Raw genomic sequence first — 25129 nt, forward strand, 5'->3', positions numbered from 1 at the left:
AGGAGTGTACAGGTCAGTTTGGAAGAAAGTGCACAAGACAAGATACAGGCTCACTTGCAAGTGGGCGCTTTTCCTGTCTTGTGAACTTTTTTCTGAACTGCTCCTGCACTACGGCACACAAGATGATATCTTAACGCCATAGCAATAGAGAGATTGTTTCGCAGAAATTCTGGTGTTGGCGTCGTTGGTGGTGAGCGAAAAATTACCATCCTGTGCGTTACTCAAAAATTGAGAATGATGCAAATGAAGTAAGTAAATGCCATAAAATCCTGAAGAAAAATATGGAACGCACCAGGGTTGTTTGGGCCAGAGTGGAGATCGAACCTGGGTCGTTTGCGTGGCAAGTGGATGTTGTACTACTTCACCAAGCCTCTGCTTGTGAAAACAGCGACAAAAACTTCGTCTGCTTGCAAATTTTATGAAAGTAGTTTTCATGCTTCCCAAACACAAGCGTCCTGTATACATTCTTCGAAATGCAAGATGAAATATATCAACAATGATGCGTGGTACAAGCGTCTATTGCCGGAGGGCGTCAGAATATGTGATTAGCATAATAGCTCCATGGTTGAAAACCGGTACCCCTTACAAAAGGCCCACATGGCACTGCACCTATTCTCTTAACGCCACGTATAGTGAGTGCATAGCGAATTCGAAAATGTTTCATGCACTAAATGTCTGAGATACGCACTAAGAACAAGCTGTCGCTATGGCGTTCAACTTCTAAAGGCGAAGCTTTATGCTCCCCAAAATTTTGATTAGCGTTAAGCAAGTATTAAAAAAAACAAGTATCCTCTCTGTTTCTCGAGGTAGTCGAGCTAGGACAATGGATGTGAGAAGAATATCATAAAACTATTAAGCTAATTGTGTCATGGTAAACGTGGTAGCAGCTGCAGATATGAATTTTCAGTGCACAGCTTTTCACGATTAGTACACTGCTTTTGAGAACTCTGCGTTTTTTGCAGCATTACTTTACAGTGCGACTATTGTGTTGTGTTAAACTTGCGTATTGAATGCAAATATTTATTTTTCTGAGGAAGCTATAGATGATTTAGGACAAGCAAATTTCTCTTCTCTTTCATGACACAATTTCAACTTAAATTCAGTGCGTCGCTTAGCAGAATCTGCCGAAACATTGCAGTTTCTTTGGGGCCAATATATACCTCGATGTGCAAAGTGATATCTATTTTTGCGGGAGTAGCGAACACCATGTTATTTTTTAGTGATGGAGACACAGTGTCCTCGCTATAACAGATTCTGCGTCGTGCTCCAAATATAAATGAGTAATTTCAATGATGAAGCTATGACGGCTAAGTTTATAAATTGTACATTATACCTACTTGTGACGAATTGTGGTTTGAGTATGACGTAGTCTTTTCAGTGTCTGTTATGAATGTTCAACAAAGGATTTGATCCCTTACAAAAGTAACTACACAATTCAAGCTGCGCAACTGATGCGCTGTTTTTTCTTGAATACAGTCACAAGATATTGCCACGCGCTAGGAGCTCGAAGAAACGTACAAGGAGACGTGACTGTCAAAATCTGAGACAGAAAGAAGGACGTCTCCGCGGGCAAAGGTTGCTCGTCTTCGTCTTCTTCGTTCACTGGCACAGAACTGGCTCACTGTTCGCTAGCGCAGAACACCAGGTGGCATTACACTTCCCCCAAAGAGAGTATCGACCCGGTGCTCAAGAAAAGTACGCAACATAAAAAAACAGTAAGCAAAGTAGCGCATGAGGGAAAGTGCGTCCTGGGCCCGGCAATGGGAAATAAATGACATTCACTGTTCACCTATAAAGAGTTCAGTGGCACTTGAAAAAAATTCGCATCACCTAAAATGTCTGCCCTGAGTCAAACGGTACGTGAAAGGATGCCGTGAATGCCAGCGTCGCAAAACACCACCCTTAAAGCGTGCAGGCCATCTACAACCAATCGATCTACCCCCTACAAAGTTTGATCAAGTGGGAATGGATCACCTAGGCCCGTTTCCTTTGTCTTCTTCCGGCAACAAATGGATTGTTGTCGCAACCGATTACATGACGCGTTACGCTAAGACGAAGGCATTGCCACGAGGGACCGCAACTGAAGTTGCAAGTTTTTTTATGCATCAAATTGTGCTACGGCCTGGCGCGCCGTCATATGTTATCACTCATCGAGGGACATTATTCACAGCGAAGCTCTTGGATGATACCTTCAGGTTCAGTTATACAACCCATCGAAAAACCAGAAAGTCTCAGCTCTCGATAACTGCACTGTCGGTAGATGGGCCCAGGTTCTCCACAGTGACAGCAAAGAGGACGTCGATCAGGGGCCAGCCATACGTCTGATTTTCGCGGAATTGGTCGGCGGTCGCTTAGGTACGGGCCTACTTGGACTGCCTGAAGCATGGATGGGGCCGTCATATGAGGCGGAGTGAAATGCGGTGCAGGTTGGCACAGAGTTTGGTCTGCTGGAAGCATGGCAGGGGCCGCGATGCGAGGTGGATCCAAAGGTGGTGCTGGCTGGAGCAGAGTTTGCGCACACGACATGCGAGGGAAGTCATTTAGGGGTCGCGGCTCTGTCTGACAGGACGGTTCTCGTAGTTCGGCCCCTGCCATGCTTCCGGCAGACATGCGAGGGAAGTCATTTAGGGGTTGCGGCTCTGTCTGACAGGACGGTTCTTGTAGTGCGTGCTGAACTTCATCTCAGACGATGCCGTACAAAGAACTGATAGTGGAGGCTGAGGGTACTGAAAACGTCTGCAGTTCTTCGCGGATTACAGAGCGTATGAGCTCTCGGAAGAAGTCGACGTGACCCCAAGACCGCCTATCTATTCCATAGCAGAGGCTAAGTTCAGTTGTCGCTCGTACGACTGTGCCTGTTGCCGAAGCGTGCTTTCAATGAAGACGAACAAGACCACCAAACAACTGTTCCTTCACTCCACGCATCAGGTATCACACCTCCTTCTCTTCCGGCATGTGAGGGTCAGCTAGTCGAAAAAGACGCGTCTTGTCCTCAACATACATTGCTACGCCTTCATATGACATTTCCATACGGCCCTGTAGCTCACAGTCAGCTCGCTTTGGCCATCGGGACTTGCATACGTTTCGAGAAGCCGAAGTTTGAGGTCCACCCATGACGTCAACAGACTTGCCTGGTTTTCGTACCAAACACGCACCCCGTCATTCATACTGAAGTAGACATGTAGGAGCTTGTCTGTGTCATTTTACTTGTTATGAGCAGCAACGAAGTCATAGTGGACTAGCCAATCCTCTACATCCTCATGGACAGCACCATGAAAAGGATTCGGCGTTCGTCGTTTGAACAGCGCATAGTGCATTGGCGTTGCGCCTTCCATAGCAGTTAAGTTGGAGCCACTTGGGACGGCGCTGCCTGGGATAGTTGGGGCCGTCATCCTCTCTGAGAGAAGTCCAAACTCAGGGTCCAGTCCACGGATCCTTCAGCTAGCATGATTAATAGGCGTAACCACCGGTATGAAGCTGGAGCTTCTTGTACTGGGAGGGGTTCAGTGCATAGAGTACCGAGCACCTCCACCAGTTGTCACGCGCTAGTAGCTCGAAAAATTGTACAAGGAGACGCAATTGTCAAAATCTGAGACACAGAGAATGACGTCTCTGCTGGCACGGGTTGCTCGTCTTCGTCTTCTTCGTTCACCGGCACAGAACACCAGGTGGCAATATAGAAGGTATTTGAGACACGTAGAACGTTGCAAAAAATTGTTATTTCCAATATTATCAAGCCTGCTTGCTAAGCAGTTTGAGTCTTTTAACTATGGTGGCCAAGTCTGCATACAGCGGGGATGAGAATATATTGCTTTAAGAACTCACCCTTATTTGCTTCCAGGAGACCCGATGAGTCAAGAAGAGTGGGTATAAGCCAGTTTTTGTGTACTTCTCACGTACAGCTCCAATGTCCTGTTCCCAGACCTCTCTCTTCAGGAGCATGAAACCAGTCAAATTCGTCCCAGAGTTCTGTAAGGCTGTCAGGTCGACACTGTGGAGGTCCTGCACCATCCAGATACTTGGTTTAAGTAGCAAAACCACGGAACCTCGGTTCATAAAACATCGCCACATTGTTTTTGCAATTTACACTTCTATAAGTTGTATCTTCAGACTTAAGTTCACGGTTAGAGCTCATTATGATTTGAGGCTCGATACGCACCAAGTGCAGAACATAATATTTCTTCATCGCTGACAATGGGCGACAATGTATCTCTAATAAATTGTTTCCACAAAACCTGGACTATAACAGTCATGCGTTGATTGCTGCCCTGCTGTGTCGTGTTATGTAATACGAATGCTCATTCTGATTTTAAGTTTCGAATGCTGTAATGTAAAAGAAATTCCGCATATCTTGCAAAACAAAGCGAGAACCTTTGATTAAATAAACCTATATCTTGACGTGACAACACAGCACACTAATATTCGAAAAGGGCGCATGGCGATCCACACATGCAGACAGACAAGCTAAAGGGACCGAAAATTACATCTCAAGTGATAAAAACTGAGACGGAGCCACGGGGAGGTAGGTTTTTGTCAACCCGCATCACCAGACTGTCAACCCGCAGAGGAACACTCTGCAGCCTTTAAGTATGATTGCGAGTGCACACTAAAATGACCCTTGTGTAGAATCCACTATTTCTATGTGTGGCATTTCTTCAGTAATGTTTGTAGACGCATACTGTAAACAACACTTTCTTTAGACATAACGCGGGAATGGTTCGTTCTTTAAGACCAGGGCTGGGTAATGGATGAGCAAGTCCGTAGAGTTGACTTTTGTAGCCGAGAATTTTTTCGCCCCTGCAGTATTATTTTTTGTAAACAGAACATCCGAAAAAGCCTTACAGAGAGCATAACATTGTCATTGCAAAAACTCGTCAATAACACTTACCAGTGTGGTGACGATGAAGTTGTGATACTCATTCACTATTCCAACTCTTTGTGCCTGTAAAGATATTTTCACTATATGTGAGATGCGATGTGTGTTTCAGAAAGTAAGGGTTTTTTGAAAGAACACAAGAATATGTATCATCACATCTGGAATTCCCGACCAAGCAATTGTGGAAAATTGCACGCGTGAATACCTCAAGTCGAACATGCATGAATCTCTCAAAAACTGCTCAAATGCCGATAGGATTAAGTGACAAAAATTATTATTCTATTCTCTATTTTGAGCACCGAACACAAATCAAACAACCCAACGTAATTGAGTACGCATCAATTTACCTTTCGCTTAACTAAGGGGGATATACTGAAGAAGGTCGTGGTTCAAAGATTTGTTTACTTTTCTCGTGTGTACGGTAGTTGAAATATAGTGACTCAAAAGTATATCACCAGATTGCGGTAAGGCTGAAATATTAAATTCAAAGGCCCTATGGCCCAGAAAACGACAGTAAAGAAAGCGTAAGCACACGCATACACTATGCTCATATCAAAATATAAATGCTCTCGTACATGTCTGAACAAATCACCCAGCTTGTGAGTCGCCACGTCGAGCACGATGTTGCTTTCGCCGTTCTTGGCCATCTCCCGCAGAACGATCCCGGGGTTCATCTTCTCCGGAAGTAACCGAAGCGACACCGGAATTGGGAGACTGCCAGGCTGAGTCAAGTGTAAGAGGCCACGCAGCCGCACCAACGCTGAGAATTCGATAAAGGAAATAAAAAAATGGCCATCGTTCCAACGATTGTGCCAGCCTTAGATAAATGTCACAAAAATATGAACAAGCCTGCAATTCAAGAAGGACTGTTTACCAGTGCATTCAGAACTTGTACTTTCAGCACATCCAGTTGGTATTATTACAGAGCCCTAGAAACGTTGATTTAAGGTTTGAAATACTTCCGGCGTGCTGGAAGCAACAAGCAGAGCGAAAAATCAATGAACACCGCTAGAATACAAAATGATACCTATGGTACAGGTAGAAAAGCATAATCTTGGTGCATCATTTTTCTTTTCATCACTAAAACGCACCAGGTCATGTGATACGCTGATAAGGTGAACATTGTGCAGTGTGAAATAGTGTTGCCAGTGTTAGGGCAAAGAGCGAGGGTAAACAGGATTTCGATTGACTGTATTTCGTGATAGGCTTCCACAAAATCCGTGCTGTTGTTTCATGTGCAAATAATCATAAAAATATTACTTGTTGGGGTTTAACGTGCCAAAACCACCTCGAGACTATGAAAGACGCTGTGGTGAAAGGCTGCGGAAACTTGGATCATCTGCGTTTTTTTTAAACGTTGGACGTTTTCAACAGGTTTTTTTTAAATTACTCTAGCAGATGTCGTCGTCCCACACAAATATCAATAATTATGTGGGTAATGGTCATTGATAATGCTTCGTAAGTATTCCAGTATAATCTTTTTTTTCTAAATTTAGGAATGGGAGCCAACGACATTCTTAAAGCCAGAATAATAATGTGCAGCAAAGCTACAAACAAAACAACCAGTTTATTTCAATACACACAGAGTCACGCTATTGACAACAAACATACTAAAAAATTCGTTCTTGATAAATTTTCTCTTTTTTTCTCTCTGGTAGGGAGTTGATGGGAATAGTTTCATTTAAGTATTTCGCTATAGAATTTGGGCTGGTTTTTCAAAAGCGTTCGCCATGTGTTTATATAGAATACAAGACGACGTTTCTCTTCTGAGAGAACGATTGATATCATATCACCAAGAACATCCGCGGAGGAGCGCTAAACATTAATTGAGCAATAACTTTATGACGTAACCAAATTCTTGAAAACAAAAAAAAACTAACTTATTGGCTAATCTAGACTGAAGTTCATAAAGTAAAGAAAGCAGTTATGAGTACTTGGCTCCCGCACGGGCTCACTAAATGGCACATAGAACTTCAAGCCAGGCCACAACAATTTTCCGGAGGTGCGCAATCTTCAAAGCTTGCGTGCAGGCAATATTTTCTTCTTGGTTGTGCTAGTGTGTAATCAGAGCTTGAACAACAGCGTGTCCTACAATATCATGCAATAAATATTGAGGGTGATATTTTTTATATAATCCCCTATGTTGTCCAGCTTTATCCTTATATCCCGTGGCTCCACTCCACCGTCAGTGAAAGCACACTTCATCCCTGATAGCATAAGGTGAGCCCAAGAACACGGGTACAAGAGCAGCAAGTTATGAAACAAGAAATGCTGTTAGCATTTGTTTAATGCCTTTTGCCTGTCCATGTTTCCACGCACACTCCCTGTTATAAAGAACCTTGAACGAACAGGTCAACTTTCTACTTTAATTAGGCTCAGCTCCAATCCAGCCGTGTGTCTGCAATCTTGCATAATAAATAAAGGTGGACCAAGTCTCTTTCTAGTGGCGTGACGGAGCTACGCTGACATTCACCACTTACAACATCACTTGGGGCTTAAACGCCATATGCTCAGGGGATTAACCAAACGTACAATTATGATATTGCTGACGTATAATTCTCATATTGCGCACGTTTGTAACCTCTGGTAATCTAAATTTTGGAGCCCTCCACTATACGGCGTCTCTCAAGAAGATATGATGGTTTTGGGACGTTAAACTTCAACAATCGTTATCTTACCAGGATTTGACTAAGAGTGTACCTGACTTCTGAAACGTCCTGTGCAAGAAACATTTCTCCCCTTTTAGAAATCGTATGTGAAAGCGACGTGTTTCAACCCTTCGTTATATTCATTAGCAACAGTGAGTGAAAGTGAGCATTCATAGATAAGCAATTCAGCTGCTCAGACGGAGTGCAATACCTATTTTTGCGACTGGCAGTGTCTCGTCGCACATGTTGACAGTGATTTATCCGGTTACATAAGGGCTAATCGTGGCGAATGCATGAGCGAGCCGATAAATATAGTGAAACACATAACTGCGTTTTCCCGATGAGACACCGACGAACTCTTACAACCAAGAAAATCAAGTATTGAGATTGCAAGCATGCATGATCTTGTTTCATTTAAAACAATGATGCCCTTTATTGTGGGCATTGTACCGGTAAGCATATATGACAGCATATTTGTTCACAATGATCTGAAAGTGCTGACATTTTTCGTGGAAACACGTGGGCAGGCTGCCTATGAGTATTCGTCAACAAAAAGAAAAGAAAATAAATTGGCCCCAATTTACACGTTACACTGTAAATGTCATCGAAAGACGATAGTCTTGCGTCTGGAGAGAGTGAACGAAACGTTTGTTTGATGTCCTGCGCAAGAAAATCGGTGAATGGTATTCTGCAGGCACTGCGTTAGAGTGCCTCGAGCGTTTGGCGGAGGCGAACGAGCGCATCTAGGCCGTTAGGCACAAGTGCCAGCTAGCAGTTATTTTTGAAAACGAAGGCGTGCGTGACCGCGGAGAAATATGCGCTCCGGTCTGGGAGGTGATAAGGTGTAGAACTCAAAGCGACGGGCAGGTGCCACCACCGTGACGTCGTAGCAAAGCGTTGAAAACACCTTTTTGAGCATCGTGTTGCGCTGTGAGCGCAGCGCGATAAACGCTCCATTCCTTAGAGTTATTTTTGTATGCCTCTTCTAGTGTAAAGGCAGAGATACAAAAAGTCGAAGCGTTGTGGTGGCGCCTCAGGTATGCGCAATAATTGTTTTTAATTGACAATCGCACAACTATGAACGCTAAACCTTGAGCAATATTGGTGGGTGCTGTGGATGGGATTGGCGGTTTGGTGCCGTTTGAAGTATCGTTAGAGTGGACAGACAGACAGACAGACAGATGATTGATTGATTGATTGATTTGTGGGGTTTAACGTCCCAAAACCACCTATGATTGTGAGAGACGCCGTAGTGGAGGGCTCCGGAGATTTCGACCACCTGGGGTTCTTTAACGTGCACCCAAATCTGAGTACACGGGCCTACAACATTTCCGCCTCCATTGAAAACGCAGCCGCCACAGCCGAGACAGACATATTACAGACAGACAGACAGACAGACAGACAGACAGACAGACAGACAGACAGACAGACAGACAGACAGACAGACAGACAGACAGACAGACAGACAGACAGACAGACAGACAGGCAGATCAATTTTTTTCCGTCGAAGGTGCCCAAGAAGGAATATCATCTTTAAAATTATGCGATGCTGCGCTCACCCTCTGGCTTTTCGTACACAATCGTGAAACTCTTCCAACGTTGAGCTTTCACCAACTCTTGGAGTGCCTTGTCCAACTCGCTGTGAGGAGGAGCCATGCTAACAGACACCGACGCCACGTCGACGCCGGCATTGGGCTGATATTCCTGAGACAAGAATACGTGTGGCACACGCTGTCCAGCGCAAGCGCTGCCGACCAGCGACGCCGCTTCTGGCTTCCGTGGTCCCAGCACTGCGACAACGCCTTTCTCCAGGAGTCTGCACACTGCCCCGAGACAACGAGATAAACATAATCGGCAGCATGCAATTGTTCTATGAGACATTCCTAAACTCAAGTTAACATGTCGTACACTGGTCTATAGAGATGTTGACGAGAGTAGTCTTACGAGATCGTTCCCCTAACCACACTGAGCTGGCATAAGACGGCTTAATGTGATTAAGCTTCAAACGAATGGCAGTTTAGCTGGCATTCACTTGAAGCGCAGCCGTGAAGAAATTGCCTCATTCCAAGTAGTTCGCCATTAGGGGGCGCGCCAAAACTAATCTACATCAAATTTCGCATTAGCGCCCAAAAACACGTTAATTCTTTCCCGATTATAGCGTCACATCCGCTGTGTTTCTTGTTCCACCGGAAGGGTTCACTCCTCAAACATGTGGTGCTAAGCCTCATTAGCAGCTTATGAGTCGCCATTTGTATGGTCTTTTTTAGAAGCTTCTCTATCGGTAACATTCACCTTCTATTTTGCTGCGTATTGCAATGTGTCAAAAATTTGAACATGACAATGTTCGTGATTCATTCGAACGCAAGAATGAACGAAACACGACAATGTATGTATCTGTGTGTATATTACGGGAATCACTGATTCTACTGGCACACTACGAGTGAAACTCTCTTCTCTACGAAGTCGTGGACTGCTCAGAAAATAATAAAAACTCTTTTCCCCCTCTGAAATCAGGACCACACTATGAAAGTCGTTCATATAATTGAACCAGAAGCCAGGAATATTCTTTCAAAGTATAAAAGATACCTTAATACAAGGCGCAAGAGGCTGCAAGATGTGCAACTTGTATTTGCTTAAATTTTTTTTTGCCTCAGCAAGTTGCTGCAAGAGTTGGGAAGTTCATCAACATGATAGACGGTACGAAAAAACAAAAGCAACGGGACTTTTTGCAGTAGTTCCTTCATCCCATCGTTTCTTCTGGTAAACTTCGCAGAAGCACAGTGGTAGTAAATATAGCCATCTCAACAAAATATCTCCGCACCGTCGCGAATGGCGCGGCCATAATAAAGCTGCTTTGTGATGCCGCAGTAAACACTGTCGTAAATGTTTAGAAAGTAACCGCTGAAGACCGGCTATGGCAAAAACCAATAATACGATCATACGGCCTCCTGTCTCGCAAAACTTGCGAGACTCAACCAAGGAGCGATTGAAGTGCAGACGCCCTTTTGTGGAGCAGGTCTCAATTACTGGGCCTAGCTCACACGTATCGCATTTGCATGCGCCGACGTCAGGATTGGTCTTTAAAGTGCAACTTACTTCCCATAGACGTTGCCCCTTTTTATATTCTCTTCAAGTTAACCGCGTCTATAGAACACCACGGCACTGGGGCCAGCTGTGTACACCGTAGAACCGTTTTATAGATTTAGCAGCGAATATATGAAAGGTACTGCAAGAAAAACATTTATTAGAGCTTATGTAAAGGACTTTCACAAGTTGCAGCAATCCACACTTTTTTTACACGAAAAATTGTTTGCCAGGGCCCAATGTGACATATTTCCGTCGCTAAAAACAAGGCTCGGAAATAAGCACACTATCTTATGAAAAAAAATGGCTGATCCCTCGTACAGTGGGAATCGATGATATGCGAAGCACGAATGAGGAAGGTTGATATGTGACTTTAAAATGCGCACAACGCTTCGAGGTGGACGTAAACTATGCCATTCATAACTTTCATGCCATGTTTATCATCTTTGCGCCTGGCATTTTTTTCTTCGTCCATTCACGTCACATAACACTAATTTTCGCTTATGTGAAGCTAGCGAAACAACTGCGAGCGTGCTAATAGTGTAGCTTGTAGCCATGCTTTACATGATGTGCATGTCGTTATTATCATGTTTGGGCATGTCATTTATCTTCATCGCCCATTTACGTCATGTATTGCAATATTTAGTAAATGTTAAGCTAGCCAAACGACCGCGAGCACATCATGAGCGTGGTATGTAGTCATGCTTTTTATTGACACGCATGCCACGATTTTCATGTTTGCACCAGCCTTATTCCTTCAACACCCATTCAATTCCTGCAATACAAAAATTCGTGTATGTGAAGTTAGCGAAAGGACCGCCAGCGAGTCATGAGCATGGCATGTAGACATGTTCTTATATGACACGCATATCATGAATATCATGTTCGAACCAGTCATATACCTTCATCATCCATTCACGTCACGTAATACCGAATTTGGTGCATGTTAAAATACTGAAACTATCACTAGCGCATCATGAGTGTGGCATGTAGTCTTGTTCTTACATGACACGAATATCATGTATATCATTTTTGCACTAGTCATATTTATGTATCATTCATTCACATCACGTAATACCAAACTTGGTGTATGTGAAGCTATGAAAACGGCCACGAGCCCATCATGAGCGTGGTATCTAGTCATGGTCTTTCATGACACACATAATGATTATCATGGCTGCACCCGCTTTATACCTTCGACATCCATTCACTTCCCGCAATACCGAATTTGGTGTATGTTAAGCCAGCGAAAGGACCACGAGCGCATTATGAGCGAGGCGTGTAGTCATGTTCTTACATGACACGCATGTCACGATTTCAACGTGAAGGCATGTCACTTGTGTTCGCCTTGGGGTCATGTCATACTATACCAGTTTTGCTACATGTCATGTGAACAAAAGCACCGGAAGAGCAGCAAATCATGAAATTCATGATAAACATGTCCAGACGTTTATGTTTTGACTAGTCACTTATGCACTTTGTATCGTCATGTATTGCCATACCAATTTTGGTATATATCTCATTATCTAAACGGCCAGGAGAGCTAAAAGTAGTATGCGGCTAGATAGATAGATAGATAGATAGATAGATAGATAGATAGATAGATAGATAGATAGATAGATAGATAGATAGATAGATAGATAGATAGATAGATAGATAGATAGATAGATAGATAGATAGATAGATAGATAGATAGATAGATAGATAGATAGATAGATAGATAGATAGATAGATACGGACAAACTCGCCGAATTTTGCTAAGAAATGCTTCGCACTTAAAAAAAATTTGTCAATTTCTGTCGAACACATGACCTCGCAATCCGTGACAATATATGCCCGGCACGCTATCCACTGGGCTACGGTAACAAAAACGTGTTTTGTGTTCCACAACTTCTTGCAGTGCTCTTGGTCGCGGGCCCCGCCGCGGTGGTCTAGCGGCTAAGGAACTCGGCTACTGACCGGCAACCTGCGGAAGCGATCTCGGTGGCGGCTGCTGCAATATTGATGGAGGCGGAAATGCTGTGGGCCCGTGTGCTCAAATGTGGGTGCATAATTAAGAACCCCAGGTGGTCGAAATTTCCGAAGCCCTACGCTACGGTGTCTGCCATAATCAGATGGTGGCTTTTGGGCGTTAAACCCCTTATATCAATCAATCAATTACCCTTTCAATCAACCATCAAAGCTCTTCGTTACGGGGTGCTGTCGCCCTTTCGGAGCGATAACATGAACTAGTTCATCATGTCCGGAGCTTCCTAGCTCATGCAACGTGTCAAATCTATGCGTCCCTCCCGTACGGCACATTTCTTAACGGGTAACTGCAATATTTTTCAATGCCTCAAGCAAACCACGATGTGGCGACCTTAGACCAATCGTTGGCCTCATTTTCACAAAACTGGTTGAGCCTTTTTCCGTATTTTTTCACCCGAAAGGTGAAAGAATAATTGCAACAAATTGTAATGCCAAGCGCAAAACGGCAACTGGGTCGGAACTTCAAGTGTGCTCCGAGACGCGAGACGTGAGCATGCAAAGAGGTGGTGTAGATGGCGCTGCCGACGCTAAACCGCAACATCGTGTTTGTAAATAATGCTCTTCATTAAAAAAATGCGGGCGTTTTTCGTGTAGGCTATTTTAACTGTCTGTTAGCTTCAAAGGGAAACCGAATGGAACGAGTGAACGAACGAACGCTACGCTGCAAACCACGACTACACCAACCCGCAGGCGACCTTGTGCTTAACGCACTCTTTAAAAAACAGCGTTGTCAGGTGGCACAGCCTGTTTATTCGGTATACCAATCTTTCGTTTTGCTCTGTTTCAGATGCCAGAGTGAAACTTTTTCACAAGTCGGCCCACGACAGCCTCTTTCGGTGTCCTTCGTTGTTCCAAGAATCCTGATGCAGGGTCGCTCGGAACTACCACAAATCAACGCAAAAAGACACCGGCGATAATAAACACTGATATAGTAGAAGCAAGTTATAGGCTTCATTTCATCCCTACACATTTTAGATAGGAAGTAGCTTAGGGACGAGCTCCATCTGGTGTGCTGCGTGACCAACCCACTTGCGCATATGCGTTCCTCTCTGTTTCTCTGCTCTCCTACGTTTCTTCATCTTCCGCCTCACAATGCCGACGCATGGAAGCATCTGCTAACCAACGCTCACTCTCTTGTCTTCTGCTCTTGGCATTCCTCGCTGCGGCGATTACACTTCCTTACGCTTGTGCGTCCCCTCCCTCCCCCTCTATGTCCTTTCCTACGCACCCCTTCTCTCGGGACGCCACGCCGAAGCAGGCAGCGTCTGCTAGCGAGATTCTTGATCGAAAAAACTGACTGTTCGCGCTCCACAACAGTTCACGCATCACTCCGTATATATAGGCACTGCATCTTGATCTCCAATGTACGGTGATAAATTTCTCCTGGGCTTCTGAACAATGGAAATTTGCAGCATGCGAGTTGAAAATAGTGAACAGCGGGTCTCTGTGACCAATCCGAGTCTTCTGTCTCTCATAGCACAATGTCAGCGATTGGAATGTTTCAGTTGGAAACACTGGTTCATCAGTGCGTGTTTTACGCTTCCATAGGTTGCTCTCCTGCGCGACGCTGCAATGATCGCCCGCGTCAACGTCGCTCCCAGTGTAATTCCGCTGGTTCACATCTACTCATGGTTCTATTTAGCGGGAGATAGTGTAATCTTTTTTCTTTCATTGAACACCTGCAAGAAACTGCCCCCAGGCACTCGCCCTGTCTCAGGTGTACGTCCTTCACTGCGCTGTTTTCTTTTTTTCCAGAGACCTAATATTGTTTGTAAACAGCGCTTTGCGCCAGCGACATACTGAGCAGCTTGTAACGTCGTGCTACAAACGCCTCAGAATGCCGCCAAGCTGCAAAGCTGGTTCCAAGTTCAGAGGCAGCTTTGAAGCTACTGTGCCATGCAGTAGTCTCGTGATCATGGCGAGCATCGAGCTGGACGGAGCCTACGCGTCCAGGCGTCACTACAAATCCCTCAATACCTCGACGTTTCCTACAGCTGTTTACGAACATGGAATAGGTTTATATGAGGTCCAACTTGAATCTCTAAAAAGGAAGTCACAGAATCAGCCCGGTGCTCAGTAATCAATATGAAGGGGAAAGTGTGTCGATAAAGCAGTGGCGGTATTTTGTAAGCGTTCTGCCGCGGGTGGTATGAAACAGAGGGATGAAAGGGAGACACACGGAAATGGTTGAAGCCATCATGACGGTCAAGGCTTCAGGATAGCCACAGAAAGCGCATAGAACGGGTCGAGGCCCCGTTCTATCACTAGTACGGATAAGAAACGGTCTCTTGGATTACGCGAATTCTATTGAAACGTAAAAGCTCCGACGCAGATAATCAGTTTAGCCCTGTTTTGAGGCTGGCTTACTCCAATCTCGTGCTACCCATGTTGAAAAGCGCCAAACAACTCACCAAATAGTGACATCAGCGTGCGCTCAAAACATCACAACAAGTAAATTCTTAAGACCATCCTGCTCTGTAATCTCAAGCTTTGAAAGAAATGCCTGTCAATATTTATGTTGAGCTGTATAATTTGTATATATCTTCATGCATTGAAAGCATTTCTGCATTCTTTGGGCTCGCCTGTTGGCTGTTTGCTCTCACGTCATTTTGTTTGATCTCTCTCACTTTCTTCCTAAAACGCTTACAAAACAGTACCCCAGGGAGGTGGTCTTTTGCTGCCCTGAGAAGTGTAAACAAAGGATCCCTTGCGTCATGGTCGCCCTATAGGCTCTGATAGTGCGATGTTGCTTAAGGGAACACTAAAGTCAAATAACAATTTATGTCAGAAGGAAATATCAATGCATGACAACAACTAAAACGACAATATTATCAACAACAGTGCCCTACTTACTAAGAAATTAGGCAAATTTAACAGTGCGCAAGTTGACGCACACAATCCATGCATCACATGGCGTGCAGATATTGACGTGCAGGCATGAAGTGTGCGTACAAAACTAATATTTATTCCGTCTTAGTGAAATGTATCTGCACGTAGACAACGTATATGGGACTGTGCTTTCACTACCTTCATCGCTCTTGGTTCATTCGACACGCCACGCCTTTTTTGAGATTGCAATGTATGTTAAGAGTAGTGGCAGGCTATTTATCCTATTATTGCGGTTAACTTAGTGATGCTACGGGCATTCACCTTTATTTGCCGATTGGAAGGTGTCGTCAGGATCCAGTCTCTCAATGGCCAGGCTGAGGTGTGGTGCTCTGCTAGAAGAGTCAGCCAACTCGTGTGCGCCTGTGTTACCAGGCATTGAAGTTGGCTTCTCTCCTTCGTCGCTGGCGTTCAGGTTGACTCGGTCGAGCATTTGCCACAGGAGCTTCTCTTCTTCAGATGAGCCGGCATGGTCGTACACGACACCTGTGCACAAAACAATCATAATGATTGTTGAGGCTTTGCATTCAAAGATCACATTGTCATTATCAGGAACGTCGTGGTGAAGGAACTCTATGAATTCTGTCCATCTTGAATGTTTTACCATGCATATATATTGAAGTAAAAAGACCTCTACCACTCCGCTCTCAATCTGAACGTGGTCGCCATAACTGGCGTTCTATACCCCAACCTTTGCGTCAGCATTCGAACACCATAAACACAAGACCACCGAGGTGGATGTGAACTGACTAACATTGAAGTTCTTTTCACCGGAAAAAAAGAGGGAGGAAGGCTGCAAATAGTTGGTTTAACAACAAATGAAGCACATAATTCGCTTGGAATAAAAACTCGACTGCGTAAGCTGCTTCATAAAGTAGGCCATCGCATCTAATATAATAACAGCACAGTGCAAAACTCAAAAAAGGAAACAATTTTTCCTTGTTTCATTTGCATCATGTAATCTCCCGGGTCTTATTCATTTTAATGAAAGCAGAAAAGTTATTGCAATGAAAATATACTAGTTGATTCTTACAATATATAGATAGAAATTAAGGGCGGGTTTTTGTCTTATTTGAGGTGTCAGGATAAACTGGTACATCTATTACGCGTAATAAATTCCAGTGTCTACAACTCCTGGAGCGGTTTTTTAATAATGAAAACGGAAGGGACTTCCCTATCGGAAAAATTGCCATGGTGGATACTGGAAAACATGGTGGGCGTAGTGGAAATAATAGTGGGCATGGTGAAATTTATGGTAGATATGGTGGGTCGTAGTGGAAAATATGGTGATTATGCCGGGATATACTGGGTGGTAAGGTGTACAGATGATGGGTAAAGTCGAAATGATGGTGCAAAGCAGAGGTTAGATAGTGGGCAATAATGGGACACTCTGCCCACCATTGCGATAATGCTGGGAAGCCCTAAGCATATGGGGGGTGGTGCTTATTATGGTGGGCCACATGGTGTACCAAGCTGAGAAACTCTTCCCACCATTGCGATAATGCTGGGAAGCACTAAGCAGATGATGGGTGCTGCTTGTTATGGTGGGCCACATGGTGTACCAAGCTGAGAAGCTCTGCCCACCATCACGATAATGCTAGGAAGCAGTAAGCAGATGATGGGTGGGCTTATAATGGAGGGCAATTTATATAGTGTACCAAGCTGGGATCTGTACACTACGTGTTCTATCACCATGATTTCCGCGAAAGGTTAGGCCTACCGACCGAGCCCGTACAATTGTGTTATCCGTGCTTCCGGGTTTTCAGAATACACGATTTGGACGATTAGGAATGACAATACAGCGCAGCCATGGCATCAATTAACCTAAATGAAGCATTTTTCGTTGTGTATGGTGTCCGCTTAAGAAGCAACAAACATCGATGCGACGCGATTCAAGCACTCCCAGAGAACGTACGTCTCTTCTCACCGACAGCCGCCAGTCGCATTCGCCGGCACTTCTTTAGCTTTTGTGCGAGAACTCAGACGTGGCGATTCGTATGCTTGGGGAACCAATATGATAGCGTAATGTTTCCCGCACATTGCATTCGTTTTGGCCAAACCGTTATGTAGTTGTTGCTATAGCGAATGAGCTAGAGCATTGCTCTGGCACGACCACCCTCTACGTTGTGCGAAAAGCATCCCAATACTCAATCAAATAAATTAGGCGGGCGTATCTATAGAATGAGCCTAGAAGCGTCATAAAGCGTGAGCAGATGTCGACCTTTGGAACGAGCGCGAAACGAATAATAAACTTGGCAGACCCCGCCGGTAAACTGTTGCGGCTCCCCAGTCCACTTGGGTTTTTTTTTTTCTTGCAGCTGTGAATTGTAAAAAAAAAATAGCACTGGTGCCATTAACACAGTGGATATAGTTACAGGCAGCTGTTGGTTGTGTTTAATAAATGTGCAATTTTTAGTAACAGGAGCAGATCTCGTCTATGTCGTGTACACGACAAACATAACTGAAGTTGAACCGTAAATTTGAATGACAACTAACTATTTACCACACAATCAAGCTCATGTTGGTATGGCGCAGTGGTTAGTGTCTCCAAATGGGATTCCACAGGTTTGACGTTCGATCTTCAGCTACACCTTGATTTTTTTTTACGGGACGGGTGTTTTTTTTAATACTGTTTTTATAGAATTCTTTTTTTATTTTTTGTGGCAGCTCGTCACGGTGATTCTGACGCCATTTCGCGCTCAAGCGTTGCCGGCACTGCAGCACCCACCATACCCACCATGCGCCATGGTGGGCGTTTCCCACCATTCACCCACTACATTAATCCACTATAATGGTGGGTGGTGGTTTACACCATGCCCACTATCCGTTTTTTTTCCGATAGGGTTATATCAACGCTCGCAATTTTTTTAAAGTTCAGCTATTGCTTTGCTAATGTTGGACTCCTATCTGCGTACTGATGAGCTACCTATTCTTTGCAATAATTTATACTTTCAGTTATATATTTGCAAGCTAGTTGTGTGCTTCCCGGTGAATTTTTACGATGTGTCTCTTCTGTTTTTGTTGTATATACGTTGGAATTGAAGTAAATTATACCGCATGTGTATGTGTCGATATTGAGGTAATTCAGCCAACGACCTCGGAAAAGCCGTTACTTGTGTTAGCTGAACGGCCGTCATGCATTTCACTGCGTTGTACAAAGCTCGAGGCAGGCCACGCTGATTAATCGTAAATGTCCTCATGTAGTGGATAAAGCATATGCGTAAACAAGCAGTTGTGTGTTGATTCCGTCGTTTCGTCAAGGGGGCTTGTGCTCCTCAATGTTGCTCAAGCCTTGAGAAAAAATGGCAACTTGTAGAAACGTCCACACGAGAACACAAGCCCTGTTTACGGATTTTTCAACTATCATTCTTCATTCAAGTGAGAAACGTGGCAGACTGTATAAATAGCTACTAGTATTGCGCGAACTGTAATAAAAATTCAATCAAGAAGCTTCAGTGGGTTACGGATTCACTGCCCCAACCATAGTTGAAAAAGCAAAAAAACATATCTTTCAGAATTTCGGCGCAAAATTAGAATATGATTGCATATAAAACAGACGACACATGAATAAACATACCAGAAAGTCGTATCCCATCGGTGAAAATATAGCAAAATATCCACAAGAAGACAGTGTTGTTCACGCCTCAAAATGAAGCGATGCAAAAGCGAGAGCAATTGACACCTTAAAAACTTTATCGTCATCTCTTTTACTGAAAAAGTGCATTTGACTACCGAAATACGAAGCTCCAAGTCAAAATGTTATAGGTGACTAAAGAGAACACGTTATGGCTGCTTTCTTCACGTATCAATAGGCCTGAATCATGGAAATGTTTCCATTAGAGGTATGCACAAGAATGTGTTCTTTGAATGAGATTTTCATCAATGCATACGTTGAGAGATTATGGCATATTTAAACATTATCTTTTTTTTTCGCGCCACAAGATTTTCTTTCTGTTTATGCGTTCCAGGAGCTCAAAACAAAAGTCATTCATTATAAAACGCACGCTTTCTAGGACAGTGTTTCAGTAAACTTTATTTATGTGTTGTTTCTTCGAGTGGCTTGCTAACGGGCAATATTTTTATGCCTACTTTGCACTTATTTTACTCACTGTACAGTTTACTCTGTGTACGTGATCACATGGTCAGACTTTTCGAAATATGTTTCGCCCCAACCGGGATGCCCACGTTGGTCAAGGAGGGGCAGAACGGCTTCGCATAAGGGTCCACATTTCGCCCCCATTGAAATTTATGCCAAAACTACCATCTAGTGTAAGCATAAAAGGGATCTCCCCAAAAATGTTGAAAATAGGCATTCCCAGGCAGTGAACCGGCAAATGTAGTGACAATTTATTCAATCGACGTACCAATGTAAGACTTTCTCCATCGGCTTGAATGTTTACATGCCTCAGAGAGCATCGACGCGTGGGTAGTATATCCGTTTCTCAGTTATATTTCAACACTGGAAACAAGGAGTATTTACTACTTGTTTCCAGGACATTTGACGGCTGCCCAGTCTTCGCTTTAGCTTTCGGACACTCAGCCTAGCGGCAACAGATGCTGCAGACAGCTTGCTAGAGCAAATACACCGCCTCGCCTCAACTCGTTCTAGGAAAGCATACGGGGTAATATTGAAGTATGACAGCCATCGTCGTGTCTAACGTGTTTCGCTTGAAAGGAGTCGGAAAACAAGTGAACCCATCCGCTCGGATTTCGGACTGCCATTCGTTTGTTATGGCGTGCGTATTATGATTTACAATACGGTACTTTATTCAGTTTATTTTTCGTTTCAGTGTATCACTCAGGGGGCATTGTATAAATTTAGAACACGCTTCCTCCAAAAATACAGCATATCACCACCAGGTGTCTACACGCACCCAAAGGTATACAGTCAATCGTGCATGTTTATGTTTCAACATTGCATCTTTTTTTCTGAAAGCACCGTGAGGCGGAAGAGTTGAGGTGCGTGGATTTATTATCAGTATCTATGGTAGGTCAACGTTAGTCATATCTCATTCGAAGTATGTTTTTTGTTTGTTCCAGCTTCAAGCTATAAACGCGGCATGATCGAGTTTGTTGCTCTGTAGGCGAATAAAGTTTTTTTCCGTTTTTCTTCCTAAAGAAGCATTCATCGAAATAAATAATTTTAAGAAATAGTGTTCCCGATACCCCTTAAAATGAAATGGCTTTGTAAGTATTTAGAGATTCATTCTTTTTCAACAAGAATAGCCTATGCAGTTGTTAGCCTTTTTGAACAGAAAAACAAATATTGGAGAACGCCTCTGAAGTATTCATCGGTTAAAAAAATCTAGTTTCGCATTTAAAGCACAAAAAGCAGAGAGAAAAACACCAGGATGCTTCTATAAGTCCAACAGCAATTTTTCTCTTCTTTCATTTATTGGGATTTTGTCAGTATTATTTTTCCTGAATTCAGTATGTGATATCTTTTTTAAAAACCTTTCCGTTTTTATTCGACATATCTCTACATTTCGTATCTAATATGTGACTGTCTCTCCTTTGAATGTGGCCCTCTACATTGACCAATTAGTGTAATTCTTCCACCAAATTTCTTAGACATTTTACGAAACAGACATAGAGGGGTGTCCGTACGAGTCTGTTTAGTTGGTTTTCAAGAATGTTCGCTGCAAGTAGGTGATCATGGAGTACTGACTAGCTCGAACATCTACTTTGTTAGACACTACAGAGAAAATGTTCAACTACCTAAAAACCACATTATTCCTTACCTATAATTCGTTTTACTTACATTACGACATGCTAAACAGTTCAGTGTAGGCGAAAACTTGAGCGTAAATCTTCCCTATGGCTATTTTTTAACAAGAAAAGACTAGTCAATACAGTCAAGACAAAGAGACAATAGTTAAGACAAATATTAAAAAGTAGCCAGGCTACTTCTTTTCATTGGGTGAAGATGCGATACCGCGTACAAGTACCAATATCAGTGGTAGTGCAATTCTGAAATATCCCCTAATAGATATTTTGTAGCAATATTTCTCATAGTAAATAGTCGGCGCTCGGCTGCAAACCGGAACATCGTGAGTTCTATGTTGGCCGCAAGTGTCGCGTTTTGATGGAAGTGGAATGGTAGAGGACCGCATGCTCTGCGGTGTAGTGGACGTTAAAGAGCACCAGAGGGTCCAAATTTTCATATCCCTCCACTACGGCGTCTTTCAAATTGATATCATGGTTCTGGGGCGTGATTATACTACATAATATTGTTGTGGGTCTCGTTTATGCCATGATTTTGCAGCTTCATTAGCCCTGAGCCCCCCCCCCTCTTTTTCGTACATTCACATTTGAACTACAACTTTCGAATTATAAAATGGAGTTTGAAGTTTACAGCAACGCAGCATGTTTTTAGTAGCTTGCAAAGATATGAAAACGTGCACGTTTTGTGCCACAAAAATGTATAATGGTGTTTTACACCATTGCACATTAGACATTCATCAAACACCTTAAAGGTGTTAAAATAAAATACCACTGCTACTTAACTAAAATAGGAAAAAGTAAAGTGTTTTAGAGAGAAAATAAAAAAACACGTGTAAGAAAAATAAGGACAGCAAGATAACCCAGTTCAGCTTAAGGTAAACTAGCCGCAACTAAAAGCAAAAGAAGCATATATTCTCGTGAGTGGCAGAAACGAATTGAGGATTCAAAACGTGATGGCTGCATTGATATTAGATTGGTGCACTACTAGCCACTCTGAGGCAAAAAATGGAAATAATAAAAAGACCACGCTAATAACTTTGCACTCGTTGCCCTTGGCTGCCGGCATGAAATAAAGTAGCGATATCGTTGATCATCTCTCCCCCCCCCCTTCCTCTTTCCTTTGTCTATGCCTGGTGCTTCTCATTAGCTACGGTGTCGTTAAGGCACAGGAAATAGAGCGAAGAAAGTACAAAATATTGGCATTGGCATGAAAAACTATCAGGCCTGCGCAAAACGCGCAGGTTTATCAGTATATGCAAATGAACGTTTTTACTCTCCCAAGTATTGCCTAATCCCTCATCAAGCAGGCTTAAGTGACGTATCAGTGATGCCAGCTCAAGATCAACGCCTATTTGTTTTTATTAGACAAGCGGTTGCGTGTTTGCTTTTCAGGGCTGAATAATATAGTCCTGTGATGACAATGTTCTAGTTATGGACAGACAAAATTATTTGTGGGTATTGCATTTTTACAGGCACAAACCCTTCAACCTCATAAACGTAAAAAAAGCAAAGAGAGGGCTGTAATAATCCCTGCTTTAGGGTTTTCTACCTCGGCAAGAGCAAAGCAGCGTTAAAATTCACTTCTAAGCCGAAAACAGTAGAATTTTCTGTTCCTAAATCAGGAAACACCTGAGACTCCTGCACATAGCCATGAGGGTTATTAGCGTTAGCTTCAAATCATCAAGATGACGTCTTTGTACGTGTGGGATGTTGTTACAAGTCTTCGTGCTATCCCGATAAAAAGGTTGTGCAGAGGGACACCATAGATATACTGTGTTCTGTTTCAATCCGAAGCACATACTGTTGTTCTGAGGAATTCTGACTATCCGTGAGAAGACACAGTATGTATGTATGTATGCATGTATGTATGTATGTATGTATGTATGTATGTATGTATGTATGTATGTATGTATGTATGTATGTATGTATGTATGTATGTATGTATGTATGTATGTATGTACATTCTTTATGACTTATATATTATAATGAACAGAAGTTTGTTTCACAGGCACAATACGAACGAGTAAATGTTCAATTGTGGCAACATCAGAAAGTCGACGAAGTTGCATTTTTGAGATTATGTCTGGGCAGCGCGAAACCAGTGGCATTGATTCTGCAGATAAGGGGGCTCGCACATAACGTGAAGAAATGCATGCCATGCCAATTCCATTTTTTAAGGACAGACGTTTCCTGTCATTTTCGATGGCTGGACGTCGCGTCTGCCTAACGCAGTTGAACACGCCACCCGTAAGATGACAAGACTGCATTCACTGCAACTCCAGCGTCCTTCTTGACTGCGTCGAGGAAATTCTTCTCCTCTTTCTTGGATTTGGTTATCGGTTTCTCTCACAAAGGCAGACTGTGCGGCGTGTGAAGTCTGTGGTGCTGCAGGAAATATCAACCATCTACTATGTGTTAACCTTGAATTGAACTGATAGGCATCCCCTACCCAGCAGGGTGTTCCCGCTACCTCACACCAAGCTGATTAAAGATGAAACATCAGCATTTCGGAGACTTGAATGTAACACGTACACGCAAGATATCTAGCAAAATTGAACCTACCCGACTCTTCACGGATACAAGAGCCCGACGTACGACGTGCGATACGCACAGGCACACGAGGGCTCACGACGCCTCGAAGATGGCGATCGCTATGCCGTAACGCCCACACACAGTGCCTCCTCTCCAAAACGTGGGAGGCCAAGATTCCTAATGGAGTCCTCTACAGGCTTTTAAATACCACTCGTCACCAGAAAAGTGAACACGCCCAGAGGATTCCTGTAATGAGGGACCCTCTCAGCTAGGGTGGCCCAGAACTCACGAGCTCGGAAGACTGTTTCGAGATATTAAACCTATATTTTAATAATTCATTTTCGCGTCCTTGAAATGCTCAGTCTCTAAGCAGTTGACTCTTTTGCCCACGGGCACACCGAAAACAACTCAAACTTGTACGCATTTCAAGGGTCATGTTTCATTGCTGTCCTAGAGTTCCATCTCAAAATCTTAAATAGTCTGTGGAAGTCCCAGCGAAGAGGCATTCGTTTGTTACTTGGTGGTATTCAGCAACAATCTACTGTGTGATGCAATAGGTGGTTGTGTTAATGTTGCTTGATATATCTGCCCTTTTTATTCAATGGAATTTCAGTCATAAACTCAATTAACTGCACTCTGAGCTTACCACATTTTGTCATTTTGTGTCCCGTGTGCTCAGATTTGTGCGCACGTTAAACAACCCCAAGTTGTCTAAATTTCCGGAGTCCTCCACTACGGCGTCTCTCATAATCATGTGGTGGTTTTGGGACGTTAAACACATACATATCAATCAATCAATCATATTTTGTGTGTACTGCAGACTGAATTAGACGATACGCAATATGACGCATCTCGAAAGGACTGTTTGTTGTTGGGTTTTTCTTGATTGGGGAACCGAGAACAAGCAAGCAGTACTTTACTGGCCAGCCTTTCTTTTCTTTGCTCTGGTAATCTTCGTTGTGCACCGTAAACATAACGGCCAATAAATACATGACAAAACACTTGTCTTTAACAGAACTGTTCTCAAAAAACATCAATCATGAACTGTCATTCACGCATGGGCACTTGACATCTTTTACGAGAAGAAAACTCTGACGTCGTAGTTTGTGAACACTCAAACAAAGCATCACAACGCATGAAAAACCATGAGCGTGCCATAAATTTTTACTCTACAAGGCAACTAAATAAAGTTCAGTTGAATTGAACCGGCGCCTAGATTTCGCGCAGCACCTTGTTTTTGGTTCGATACCACACCCCTTATACCCAGTGCTGTACTTACGACGCTTTGCAATGTTTATAGATGCTAGAAAAGTTGAATGCATCCTGTATATTTTTTTAGTGTTTCTTTTTT

At 43.3% G+C, this 25129-nt stretch overlaps 2 protein-coding genes across 6 annotated transcripts in view; one reads left to right on the plus strand and one right to left on the minus strand.

Annotated features, from left to right (window-relative positions):
* LOC119185467 (uncharacterized) overlaps positions 1 to 25129 on the plus strand; it is a 631054-nt gene that overhangs the window by 310843 nt on the left and 295082 nt on the right. The gene's annotated exons all lie outside the window — the stretch shown is intronic.
* LOC142784695 (glutamate receptor ionotropic, kainate 2-like) overlaps positions 1 to 25129 on the minus strand; it is a 118919-nt gene that overhangs the window by 39353 nt on the left and 54437 nt on the right. The window contains exons 2-6 of the mRNA XM_075883178.1: positions 15787 to 16008; positions 9084 to 9347; positions 5452 to 5636; positions 4889 to 4942; positions 3826 to 4002 (exon numbers count right to left, since the gene is read on the minus strand). Coding sequence (XP_075739293.1) covers positions 3826 to 4002; positions 4889 to 4942; positions 5452 to 5636; positions 9084 to 9347; positions 15787 to 16008 — 902 coding nt within the window. The remainder of the gene's footprint in view (positions 1 to 3825; positions 4003 to 4888; positions 4943 to 5451; positions 5637 to 9083; positions 9348 to 15786; positions 16009 to 25129) is intronic.

This window comes from Rhipicephalus microplus, unplaced genomic scaffold, assembly GCF_043290135.1.
Source record: "Rhipicephalus microplus isolate Deutch F79 unplaced genomic scaffold, USDA_Rmic scaffold_15, whole genome shotgun sequence".
Taxonomy (NCBI): Eukaryota; Metazoa; Arthropoda; class Arachnida; order Ixodida; family Ixodidae; genus Rhipicephalus; species Rhipicephalus microplus.